The 13,488-nt window shown below is 43.2% G+C and overlaps 1 protein-coding gene across 2 annotated transcripts in view; it reads left to right on the forward strand.

The window, feature by feature from the left end:
• LOC310859477 (E3 ubiquitin/ISG15 ligase TRIM25-like) overlaps positions 1 to 13,488 on the forward strand; it is a 289,970-nt gene that overhangs the window by 8,712 nt on the left and 267,770 nt on the right. Inside the window, exon 8 of one of the 2 annotated variants that reach the window (XR_014569307.1) lies at positions 842 to 3,774. Coding sequence is in view for 1 of the 2 variants with exons in the window: in XM_083766034.1 (XP_083622160.1) it covers positions 842 to 1,398 (557 nt within the window). In the remaining variant the exon portion in view is untranslated. Of the gene's footprint in view, positions 1 to 841; positions 4,860 to 13,488 lie in introns of those variants that run through there. The other variant, XM_083766034.1, reaches the window with a different exon arrangement.

The following is a 13,488-nucleotide window of genomic DNA, read 5'->3' on the forward strand; positions in this document are numbered from 1 at the left end:
TTTTTTGTTGTTGTATATGAGCCTCATCAATGATCAACGATAGGGCATCGTACTGTACTTATGACATCCGATCCCATTGTTGGGGGGGCATTCCCCAACGGATGCAAGCAGGCTCACAGAGTGAGAGCACAGTAGCGGGCACCGTGTTATGTTGTGTCAATAATTCAACAGGTCACAGCCAGATTAAGGCAGCGTGTGTCATATTTCCACTAGAGGCCAAATGTCAGCCACAACGCTTGGCCTGTCTAGGTGTCGCTAGTTGACGGCAATAGCAGTGGGGAAATATGGAAACGTAGTGATCTATACTGATGTCTAAAAGAAACTGTGTCTCTGTGATGCTTTGAGTGCTTCCCACCATATTCTTTGGTTGATTTTGGTTTGAAAGCCCACAAATAGATTCGTACTGCTGCTGGGTAAAGGGTAAGTGATTTGATGAATGTGGTTTCTCCAGTATTCTGCTGGTGGGTGGACGTGTATGGCAGGCGAGTGGAGAGGAGGGCTGTCTTAATGTGTTGACTCATCTTCATTCTGCATTATTCATAGAACAACAGGATGCAGGCTGCTCTGTTTTATAAAATATATGAGCGTAGCAGTTGTAAATTGTTAGTCAGAGGTGGATTTCTGTGTTTCTCTCCCTTGGCTTTAGGCAATTTCTTTTAACCCATTTCTGCTCTCTGATTCTGACCCTAATTCTCTGTCACTTCTGTCTCTCCCCTATGTTCAGTTTGTACATAATATCTCGCCATGCCTGTGTAAGCAAGCTGTATCTCAGCCTATCTGCAATGGTCTTTCTCCCTCTGACCCCCATCCTTTCATCATCTTCTTTTCTCTGCCCCCCCAGTCTCCTCTCGCCTGTCTCTCGACCCGGACACGGCCCACCCCACCCTGGGTCTGCTGGAGAGCCCCCAGGGGGTCCACTGTGGCGAGGAGCCCCAGTCGTACCCGTCCCACCCGCAGCGCTTCGACTCGGTGGCCCAGGTCCTGTGCCGCGAGGGCCAGTTCGGCGGAGCCAGCTACTGGGAGGTGGAGTGGCGCGGCGGCGGCTGGGTGGACATCGGCGTCACCTACCGCGCCATCGGGCGCAAGGGCGGCGGCAAGCCCTGCCTGCTGGGGCGCAACGACAACTCCTGGCGGCTGCGCTGCACGCATGCCGGCTACGCAGCCTGGCACGACAACCGCAAGACCACGGTGGCGGCGCCGCTGTGTCCCCGCATCGGCGTGTTCCTGGAGCGGCAGAAGGGCGCACTGTCCTTCTACGGCGTGTCGGACGCGGTGGTGCTGCTGCACACGTTCCGCTGCCCGTTCTCCCAGCCTCTCTACCCGGCGTTCCGCCTCGACCTGGACTCCACGCTGCTCATCTGCCCCCCCGAGGCAGCGGGGAACGGAAACCCGCCTTAAAAGCCATTCTGACCTGAGATCAGATTCTAAAAAAATGTCTTCTACATCCTGACAGTTTTCTGAAAAAGCGATGTGTCTATGTCAGTCGTTCTTCGATTTTTCTAAAATAGCAGACCTACAAGCTCGTAGCGCGCCACTCGGTGGCGCGCTATGAGCTTGTAGATCTGCTATTTTTCAATAGCTAAAGCATAACATAATGCTAACACCAAAAGGGGTTCCCGCCCAGAATGGTTTTAACTGCAACTCTCCTCCAAGACCCTCTCTGGTTTCCACTAGGACGGAGGAAGCGGATGGTCCGCTCTGCTTTTGTACCTTTTTTTTTACAGGTCAGAAAGAAGCCCCGCAACCAGAAATGAAACATTTGTGTAATGGTGTACCCAGGGTGAGGCCAATATGTCTGCCCTTTCTATATATTATTTTTCTTCGTCTCCCTGTCATCCGTCTCCTCATCGGTATGCTCTTTCTTGTTTAGCATAGGACAAACTAACACATTTTGGTGTCTTGACAAGTTGACAGTGCTGTATTTCCAAACATTTCACTGTGGCCATGGATCCTATGGAGGTCAGTGAAGTCTGGAAATGAACTCCAGTTCTAAAATGATTTTGCCCCAAAATGTAACTTACTTGGCTTAGTTGGCTCAAGTGTCAATCATATTTCCCAGCTCTGATCAGTATACATGCAAGATCCAATCAAGAAACTAATTTGGTGAAATTGCGGGATTCTTAAATGGAATATTACATGTATAGAAATTATAGCAATTTCTCCATATCTCCATTGTGTCAAACATGGAAGAGGAAATAACCAACCCATGGGAGTCTCCATGACGATGTTTGTTTGATATGAAGATGCAGTGATTATGGTATCCATAATTGTAAGCATGATCGAGTGTGCCAGGTTTGCTGTGAACATGGAAGTATGAGACTAGAGAGCTTATATGACCTATCTATTCTGTACAGTACGGTAGGAAGGAAGGAACCCTGTCTGGGGACATTTGTAAAGGACACAGATCCGCTATAAACTGCTTAATACTATTCTTCCTTGATTACCTTACAGTTCTGTTTGCCTCATCTGTCGGTTATAGAGTATGCAGTATCTGTGAATATGCAAAAGTCACATATACGTATCGCTAGTGTCAAAGAACACAGCTAGCAGCTGCATATGCTAGTCATCTCGTTAAAATAATCATTACCATTCGAGTTGGGGAAACCTCACTTTTTACACTAAGTGAAAGTAAACCTTCCTGGTAGCGACCTCAGATGAAATGTCGGGTTTAGGGTTACAGTGTTTTGTTTTGTATTTGATACCCCAATGCCTGCAGCACCGAAGTCTGACGTGACTTTCAGTAGAGGGCGCCACATGTTCATGTATTTTTTTAATTGCATTGAAATGCATTTTAGGTCGCTTCATATAAGAACCGTTAAAAATAAACCGATCATCCCCGGCCTTTCTGTCAGGGGGGTGGCTGTGTGTCGTTAATGATGTCCATTCATATTTGATACCGCCAGTTTCTGGAGAAAATTTAATTAATTTAGCCGCAAAAGCCTTGAAACTACAAGGGTATGAAAGCAATGTCGCTGCTAATATTCGTCACGCCCATAGGCGGATCTAGAAAGTTTGGGCCCCTGGGCCACCGTCATGCAAAAGGCCCCCCACCCCAACGGAGCTTTTCTTTTTCTTCCCGACGTGGCGCATACTGTCTGTACACGTGTACGCATAACAATTATGACATATAGGCCTGCGATATTCAGATTTACAGCAAGGGATTGCTTAAAAATAATAAACAGCCAAAAACTAAGCCAAATAAATGCAAACTGAGGGTTTAAACACTTGCTGGCTAATGTACCGTATCATGACAATTTAGGACCTTTGAGGTTATTTTATTGACACAAATGAATAAGCCCATTGTTAATAACAGTGACAAGGACCGTGTGTGTCACTGTTATTCACCGTTACCCCTTTTGGGGGGGGCCCTCAGCTTCAGCCTCTTCGTGGTCACGCGGACGCTCAAGCTCAAGGGCCCCCCTAGCTCAGGGGCACCTGGGCTTTGGCCCAACAGGCCTGTTGGATAATCCACCCCTGGTCATGCCCAGCTGTCAACACATTGCGTTCTTGAGATTCATCGTTGACGCTCAGCTGGCAGCGACTCGACTCGTAGTAACCACGATTAAATATCAATAAATAAATAAAAACATAATTAACATGTCAGTTTCTGTTGTGCGACGGGCAGCTGCAGCCACCCCACCTACCCGGAAATTTAGTCTCTGGGTTGTTTAACTCGTTTCTAGCGCTTATTGTGTTACTCTTTGGGTATATTTGTACATTTCCACCTTCAGTCGATGCTTCATATCCATATGAGTGAAAAGGCCGGGGTGATCGGTTTATTTTTCAAAAACAGTTCTTATATGAAGAGATCTAAAATCCCCCTATGGGGATTTCAATGTTAATAAGTACACGAACCTGTGGACTGGCGCCCTCTACTGACAGTGACGTCAGGACTTAGGTGCTCTATACCAAAATAATGTTCTTGAGATGGTGCTAATTCATTCAGAAGATTGTTTATTTGTTACCAAGCACTGTAAAAGGCCTTTTATCAGAAAACTTCCAATCAAGCTTGAAACATCAAAACGATGGGATGTTTTTGAGCCCTGTGAAATGGCATGCTATCGTGTAGATAGTACAGAAAACAATCTTTCACTTAACAATTTCACATTGAATTTATTTTGTCTTTCTTTTATTTCTCCCCACTCTAGCTGTGGCTAATTACAGGGACTACAGTATGTGTGTATAGTCCCTGTCACTGCTAACTCGTACTGTTTGCTCTTGGTGAGGGTGTAGTCAACCACATCTCTTCCGATACACATGGAGTTTTCAGCTGACAGAGGCCCCCTTTCCATAACGCATGTGGAGGAACACACTTATGATTATCCCAACCTGTATACGAGTCCCTATTGCAGTCAGGCAGTGAGTAAGCCTGGGACCGAGGCTAGGCGGTGGCAGAGAATGCCCTCTCCTCCGCCAGCTGGCTTCTCATCCACAAACACGGCCAAGTGTGTTTGTCTCCACGCCACGGTGGTGCACATGTTCTTTACCTCTGTGCCATCCAGGTACCGGGATGTAGCATTTTTCAAAGCAAAGTTTACCTAGTGCTTCATAGGTGCATGGGGAAGATTATTTAAAATCGGCTTTGGAAGTGAGTGAAATATGTTTTAAACTTAAAACCTCTCCTTGTTGCTCATTAACATGTAAAGAGATGCACTTCTTTGCCATAAAAATGCATTTGCACACATGACACCACTGCATTATAAAAATGCCGCGGGTCATAGCATTTAGTTAAATTGTAGCATTTTCTTAAACCTTAGCTTCCATGTTATATAATTGTTTTGTAAAGTTTTGTGTGTCTGTGTGTTGCACCTGTGTATTATTTAAAGTACATTACTAATAAATTGAACCAACACGTGTGACAGGCCAGTCCAAGCATTGTTTTGTTGTTCACCACACACCCTGACCGGCTGACCCTGAAATAAGGTTATGGCTTTATCAGTGCTATCAGAGAAGGAAGCAGCGACGTCTCTCGTGCGAGTTCAATGCAGGCAACTCTGCTGAATGGTCAGCTACCCCATAAACTCTTGGGAAATTGAGTTTTCCTGACAACATAAAACCTAAGTTGACTTCATGTGTGTTAACAGAATACTGAACAGGGTAACATAATGTATAGGATCTGGGGAACTTTGGATGCTGGAAAGACAACAATTAATAATGATAACAATTCTAAATAAATGAATGCAATTTAATTTATTTCAGCATCAACATAAATTACAAACTCATACAGAGAAATAAGTGGGAGTCTGAAAAGATATGTTTTCAGTCTGTGGCAGGCAGATGTGATTCTGCAGTTCTTCTGACTGAGGGGAGATGCCAGTCCTCAGCAAGTTGGGACCATGATGGAGAACTTGGAGAAGACTCAGAAGAGTCTAGAGTAAACTCTAGATAGAACACTTGGCCAGGGTGCCGTAGGGAAAGGCGGTTTTGCCGATCGAAGTGTGAGGAAACAGTTGTGATCTTGCCAAGTTGCCATGCCCTTGGTCACCTTGTACTGTCTAGGTGACCAAGTGTTTTGAATTGGATGCGAGTAGCAACCGAGTGCCAGTTGCGTGAGTGCAGATGTGGGGAGATGGGAAGATTTTGAGGATGAAGACCAGGAGTGTTGTGGCTTTATCCATCAGTTGTAGCCGTTTGAGAGCTGGCAGACCAGCAAGGAGGGAGTAGTTGAAATTGTAGATAATGGAAGCCTGGATAAGGAGGTGGGCACACTCATTGAGCTTTTGGCCAATCCCATGCCAAGCAGTGCAAGGTTTTTCAGCATCTCACAGCCAATAGCACCACAGCCCACCTGGAAGAGTAGAAAGGGACCCATGTCAAAACAGATGTTATAGTAGGCTATAGTGCTCATCATGAACGCCCTACGCTCGGACGGCTCCTTTTTTTTCCATCTACGCCAAATGTATTTGTGGGAAAAAGCTGATCAACAAATGTTCACCCCAGAATATGGATGCTAGGTTTCAAGTGGTTAAATGGAGATTCTTGTTTGATTCTTGATTGCTTGTGATCTATAGCTATACCCACTGAGAGCCTTATGGACATGCTGACTGGCCAGGCCTCCTGTCTGTAAGTAGCCTTGCCAAGCCATGAGGGCAGGAGCCTATGTCCTGTTTCTGTAGCGTGAGGCAGCTTGATGTTCAAGTATGTACACCCCCTGGACATGACACTAGTATGTCGCAGGGACTTACCCCCAATCCAACCCTTGATGCTGAGTGTCAAGCAGGGAGGCACTGGGTCCCATTTTTACAGTCTTTGGTATGACCCGGCCGGGGATTGAACCCCGACCTCCCAGTCTCATGGCGGACACTCTAACCACAAGGCCACTGAGTTGGTCCTGTCTGTGGCTGCTTCTAAAGGGACGAAGGGCTCCTCTCACTGTCCTGAAGAGGTAGCGCACCAACTCAGCGTTCACTTTGTAGCCTGTCCAGGTCAAAGGGTGAATTAAGAACAATAACACTGTGTGTGTTGATATATAAAGATGCTTTATAAGTTATAACAAACCATTATAATATGTAATGTACACAGCAAGCAATACAATACAATTAAAATAAGATACTATAACACTGGTGCTCAACCTTTTCTGGATTACCCACCCATCTGACCGTTTTGGCTGGGATCAATGGAAGGAACCTAGTACACATTCAATTCCTATTTATCAGTAATAGTATCACAATGAAAACTCATTTTTCATGATTTAAAAAAATACAAATTATTAGTGCCATTAGAGTACTTGTACATCTTTTACTCGCTTGCTTTTGACACCGTGACCCACTCCATACTGGTTAACAAGCTAAAAGCAATTGGTTTTGATGGCACATCAGTGAGCTGGATGCAATCCTACCTGGAGGGGAGAGAACAGATGGTGGAGGTGAACGGAACACTGCCTAGTAGCCTAATCTCAGGCTTCTTGGTTAGAGTGGGTGACAATATTATCACACGAAAAGATGAAATTACCTACCTAGGTTCCATCCTGGAGGAAAATCTTTCCGGTGATAAAATGGCCACCAACGTAATCAAAAAAGTCAACCAAAGAACAAGATTCCTATACAGGATCTCCTCACTGGTCAACAAAAACACCTTGAAGACCCTAACAGGAGCCCTCATACAAGGTTTCTTCGACTATGCATGCACCTCCTGGTACCACAGCACCTCTAAGGCCCTTAAAACAAGGCTCCAGACTTCCCAAAACAAACTGGTCAGGCTACTACTTGGCCTCACTCCCCAATCCCACCTCACCCCGGTAACAAGAAGACTCGCCACTTTGACAGGCTGGAATGGCTTAAAGTTGCAATGGGTCTGGTCCACAAGATTCGCTACACCACCAAGATACCCATGTCATGTACCTGTCTAAATACTTCCTTAATGTCAAGTCCACACCCACAACACCAGAGGGAGTTCAACAAACCATGTGCAACCCAGATTCTGCACAAACAAGGGTCTAAATTCATTCCACCACAAAAATGTGGAACGCCCTACCAACAGTCATTAAGGCATGCAAATCCCTTGACTCCTTCAAAACCGCTCTCAAAGCGCACCTACGGACGGCTGCAATTCGAATCTGCAGTCCCCCACCCACCCCTTTCCCCCCTCTCACTGTATATGTTTCTTTTACCTTTTTACCTCCTCTATGATGATTTCCTGTTATGACTATATAGTTGTGTATATTCGTACTCTTAATGTTTTGATGAATTGAAAATGGTGGACCTTATTGTAAACAAGTGTAATGCTTTATTATGGTGTCGTCCACTCACAGTTAACAGTTTTTTGTATTGAGTTGTACTTGAAATGTACTGTAATTCTGCAAACTATTAATAAATCAATCAATCAATCAATTGAGCAACCAACACGTCTCGATGTAAATCCTTATTAGCTACCAGCACAAAGGATATGCCAAGTCTCCCCCCTCCCTCCCTCCCACCTTGGATGTTCCAAAGAAGAGAACACTGGTAGAACATCTGCAACATCTTGTTGCACACACCCAAAGATCTGATCTTCTCAGTAAGAATAGCCTGCTCCTCCTCCTTGCTGTAGTCAGTGTAGAGAGTTGTCAGACCAGTCCAACGACCTATTCAGATGCACGCCTAGAAACTTGTAGCCGTCTACAATCTCCCTAACCTCCCCATTGACGGTGCCGGGGGCCACAGGTATCCTCTTGGTGTGTGCGGTAGTCCACCATCAAGTCCTTGGTCTTACTAGCATTGAGCTGGAAGCCATATAGGCGCCGGAGAGGGGGTCATTTGGGTCTGAATGTCCCCTCACTATTGGGGAATGACTGGTCTATTATTTGTCACACAGCAATGATCAATCTGATTGGTGGACCTTGTTAACAGACAATCCACCAATCAGAGCTCGCCTATGTGCGTGCAGAATATAGGCAGGATTTTAAACTCTTCATTTCATGCGAAGTGAAGAGATGCAAGCAGAGGATGGCAGGGAAAACAATCTTGAGGAGGTTAGTTGTGTTTTGTGTTTGTATTGTTTTTTTCTTGTGTTCACACTATTGTTGAACTGGTGTCTGTTGAATAGTCATTGTGTGTAATTGTGTTGATTATAATAGTTGTTTTCCTCCTCTCATGTTTGCACCTTTGCTTTATCATCTATTGTTGTTTTGCTCAATTTCCATTTTAATGATTGCATTGCTTTTTGCTTTTAAATGATGCCAATACAATATTCTGACTATCCATCTATAGTTTGAAGAAGAGTTTCTTTGGCCAATCAAAGAGTTCAACAGCTGATTCCAACATCATCCAGTTCAGGTTTGTTCTTCTGTGTTAACAAATGTCATTTAGATAGCATGTTATTTGAACAGATCTGCTAGGTTCATTGTTTGCCTGATATCTGAGTTTACTGAGGCACCCTCTTTGCATTCTGTGTGATTACCTTGCTTAGAAGCAGTGGTGGATTTTTTTGTTTTTACTTAATGTAAAGTATCAAACTGCAATGTAGAAAGTAAAAGTCAGGAATAAAAAATGTACTTGAGTGAATGTACAAAAGTATTGGTATCATGTTATCAATGTACTTAAAGTTCTACAAGATCACAATGTGTCGCAACGCAACGCAGTGTGAGCTTGTAGATCGGCTATTTTCAAATGGCCAAAATGTTAGGGCTGAAGTGGGTAATGCATGTTTTGTAATAATAATCAAAATCTACAAAGTAACTACTAAATAATTGTATTTTCTTTTGTATTTGATCATCAGCAGCCCTATACCAACATCAGCTCGAGTCCAGGATAATAAACAGCGGGTTGAAGATCATGGTAGTTTCCATAATTTATTCTGTTGAAAAAATTTCCAAACTTTTTGAAAAATATTTTAAAATAGTGGAAATAGCAGAATTACAAGCTCTATGAGCTTTAATATTTGGTACAAGATGATCTGCTATACAGTAGACATGCTATAAGTATAACATTATAAAATATGGCCTGTTTTGGTACATAGTACATGCATATTAAGTTATTTGTCATATCTGCCCTCTGCAATTGTAGATTCCAAAGCATAAAAGCGTAAAACTGTATAATGCTAAATGGAAATTGTAATAGCAAAACATGTTCCATGTTCAATGCCAAAAATGTAATTCAATTGTTAATCATAATTATTTGTATGTCAATTAATCATCAACTTATCATGTAACAATGCAGGGATCTTCTTCAGCTCAAAGCAAACTCAGAAGAAGAAGAAGAGGAAGAAGAAGAAGAAATTCTCCAAGTTTACAAGTGTGAGGAAGAGCGTGGATGCTGCTGCTGCATGGATAGAGCGCATTGCAGATCATTTACAGTAAGTATTACCATCTGACATTCCTAATGTGTGTGCTCTTATTAGTTATTTTGTCTTGCTCTATGAAAGCACGGTTGAGAGTGTACACTAAAGAGAGTATGCGCGTGACATCATCATCAAACCCTGGAAGTTATGCAGGAATACCGAGTGGCAAAAACCTTGATAGCCCATACATCCAAACAGAAAAGTCCTATCTGATTGCATTAAACAACGTTAAACAATGTTAAACTCACTTTGCATGTTGCTTTGCCACTCGATGTGCCATTCACTTTAAGCATGCGCATACCCTCTATTGTGTTATGTTTCGTTCTGTTTGGGTGTTTCTTCTGAGTGTGTCTTTTTAACCATCTTATCTTAATTTGTTGAGGTGTCAATGGTCCAAGATGATTACATCAGCTTATGAAGCTGAGCTGTCCACCACCACAAACGACAACATCATGCCTGGAAGGAGGAGGACAGACGATTCAGACTCCAGAACTCCACCAACGTCACCTCATGTCCAGGAGGATGAAGAAGTTGGCAATGTCTTGGTTGCATTAGTTCATGCAACTGAGCCATCCACCACAAGCAACAGTTCATTACAGTAAGTAGTACTCTATCTGGCATGGTTGATTGAAAATGTATTCTCGAAAAGAGCATTGAGGTTTAAACTCATATTGCAATGCTGTCGAGATTACACACACAGAATATACAGATATAAAACACATAATAGAAATAAAACAAAGTTAAAAACGGTTTACGGTTACATAGTGAGGGAGGGAGATTTAAGAGCAGGTTATTAAATTGTCCATCCATAGGATATTGGGGCATTCATTTTTAGCACGAGCTGAAGATTGTTCCATGACACTGGAGCATCATAGCAGAAAGCAGTTTCTCAGTTCAGACTGGACCGGTGCAGGTTATGTGTGTACTTTAACTACTTTTATTATTCATCTTTGTCCTGCATTATGCATGCACTGTTGCGGATGTATAGTGTTACATTTTGTGTTCATTTACTGATGCCGTTTCCTTTGAGTGTGATGAATTTTACCCTGCTGTATCTACAGTACCATGTGCAACTGTATCTTAAGCTGCCGTGCTGCCTTTGGTGGCTGAGTTTCCCTCGCAGGATCAATAAATTCTTATCTTGTCTCATCTTATCACCAGCCCTCCACCGGCACCAACATCACCCCAGGTCCAGAATGATGAGCAGCGGGTTGAAGATGCAGGGCGCTTCACCTCAGAGGAAACTAGGAAGACATTGTCTGCTACTGGATGGAGAGAAAACACAATATGTTTCTTGTTTAGTTTTATTCTTACTTGTACTATAGTTGATTCAATTTCCAGTTTCTTGTAAAAATCAATGATATGTATAACTTGTAAATAGCTTGATAAATCATCAATCTTAAAATGTGTCTGTATAATATATCTTATTAATGATAATAACCTTTGTTTATATAGTGTTTCAGGGGAAAAGGTACAGTAGAATGTAGCCAAATATATATATATACACACACACACACACACACACACACACACACACACACACACACACACACACACACACACACACACACACACACACACACACACACACACACACACACACACACACACACACACACACACACACACACACACTTCATATACAGATCGATTTATGTCTATAATAAATTATTAAATCAAACACTGAAATAATGCCATATGTAAACAGTTAAACACAGTACAGTTGAATACGTAATGCGAAGTAGACTCCGCACCTGCCCAGTGACTGTGAGTGTCAAGATGACCCTATGATCAAAGTGTGCAAACCTGGTCTATGTTTTACTGACTTTGTGCCGATCTACACTCCCACTTGAATATAAAAAGTTATATACAGCTTTTGAAATGAATGAAGTCATCCTTTAGCTCAATGGATGGCCGTATTGATCTGGTCCATTTAACATGCTAAAAATCTGCATCTATAACCTACCTACTTACACTCAATGCAGGAGAATGTGTCTCCTCCAGGCCTGTATTTACTGAACCATCATTTGGTATCTCCTTGAGGACAAGAGGGGAGATACAATTCCAGTTTGTAACAAGTAATGTAAATCTACTCAAATACCAATAATCGTCACACAAAAGGTATACTAACAAACAGGTTCTGAGGCTGTGGTCGTCACAACACAACACCCCTAATGACAAAGAAAGAGGTGGTGGTGGAACTTATGTGTCCCTAAGACTGTGGGATGGTCCTCACTCCTCATAACCCATTGCAACTGGGAAAGCATCTGTGTCAATTTAGATTTTAACCACCTTAACCATTATTTTATTTGGCAAAAAACATGAAAATGTATGCAAATCTTTGAATATATAGGCCTATTATATTTCAAAGCAAACATTTTAAATTCGCTGGCCTTAATGCGGTCGAGGTGGTGAGGTGCATTTTGATTGAATATAGGCTTTAATGCCTGAGAGCGTGTCACAGGTTCAAATCCTGACACCGACGACCTTTGTCGCGTGTCATTCCCTGTCTGTCTCGCTTTAGCCTACTATCAGAGTGTAGAGTAGGACAGTAGCGACACGCTTTGATCTCGCCGCAACGCGGGTGCCTATTGGTATGGGCTAGTTCCAAACATTGCTCCTATGGCTGGAACTATCCCATTGAGATAGAATGAGCACTTCCGCATTCCATTGTTACAATACAATGGGAGTCAGTGTCGCCACTCTCTTACTATAATACTCTGCCTACTATATAGGCCTAATTAAAGCTTCTGGAGGTCCCCGGAAAATTACATTTGAAGATGATGGTCAGTTGTTGTCAAATACATTTTGGGGGTCCTTGACATGAAAAAGTTTGAGAACCACTGGCACTGAAACATACGTAATTAAGAGAACTGTTAGGATTTGGTAAAAATCTGAACCACTGTGTGCCACAGCTTTTGATTGATTGATTGATTGATTGATTGACAGTTTGCAGAATTACAGTAGGCCTACATTTCAAGTACAACTCAATACAACAACTGTTAACTGTGAGTGGATGACACCATAAAGCGTTACACTTGTTTACAATAGGGGCGGGGCCCACCATTTTCAATTCATCAAAACAATTAGAGACGTACGAATATACAAGTCAAAACAGGAAATCATCATAAAATAAAAACAAAATAAACATATACAGTGAGGGGACAAAGGGGTGGGTGGGGGATTCAGATTTTACCGGGGGCAGTTTCGAATTGCAGCCGTCCGTAGGTGCCCTTTGAGGGTGGTTTTGAAGGAGTCAAGGGATTCACATGTCTTAATGACTGTTGGTAGGGCGTTCCACATTTTGGTGGCATAGGAGCGAAATGAATTTAGTCCCTTGTTTGTGCCGAATCTGGGTTGCACATGGTTTGTTGAACTCCCTCTGGTGTTGAGGGTGTGGACTTCATTGACATAAGGAAGTATTTAGATGGGTATCTTGGTGGTGTATTGAATCTTGTGGACCAGACCCATTGCAAGATGCTGTACTCTGTTGTCAACCCTAAGCCTAGCTCTGGTCCATAGCTTGGACCAGAGCTACCCTGCCATTCCAGACTGTCAAAGTGGGCAGGGGTTCGGGGAGTGAGGCCAAGTAGTAGCCTGACCAGTTTGTTTTGGGAAGTCTGGAGCTAGTTTTAAGGGCCTTAGAAGTGCTGTGGTACCAGGAGGTGCATGCAGTCTAAGAAACCTTGTACGAGGGCTCCTGTTAGGGTCTTCAAGGTGTTTCTGTTGACC

Source organism: Protomyctophum parallelum (genome assembly GCF_964188405.1).
Source record: "Protomyctophum parallelum genome assembly, chromosome: 5".
NCBI classification, from domain to species: Eukaryota; Metazoa; Chordata; class Actinopteri; order Myctophiformes; family Myctophidae; genus Protomyctophum; species Protomyctophum parallelum.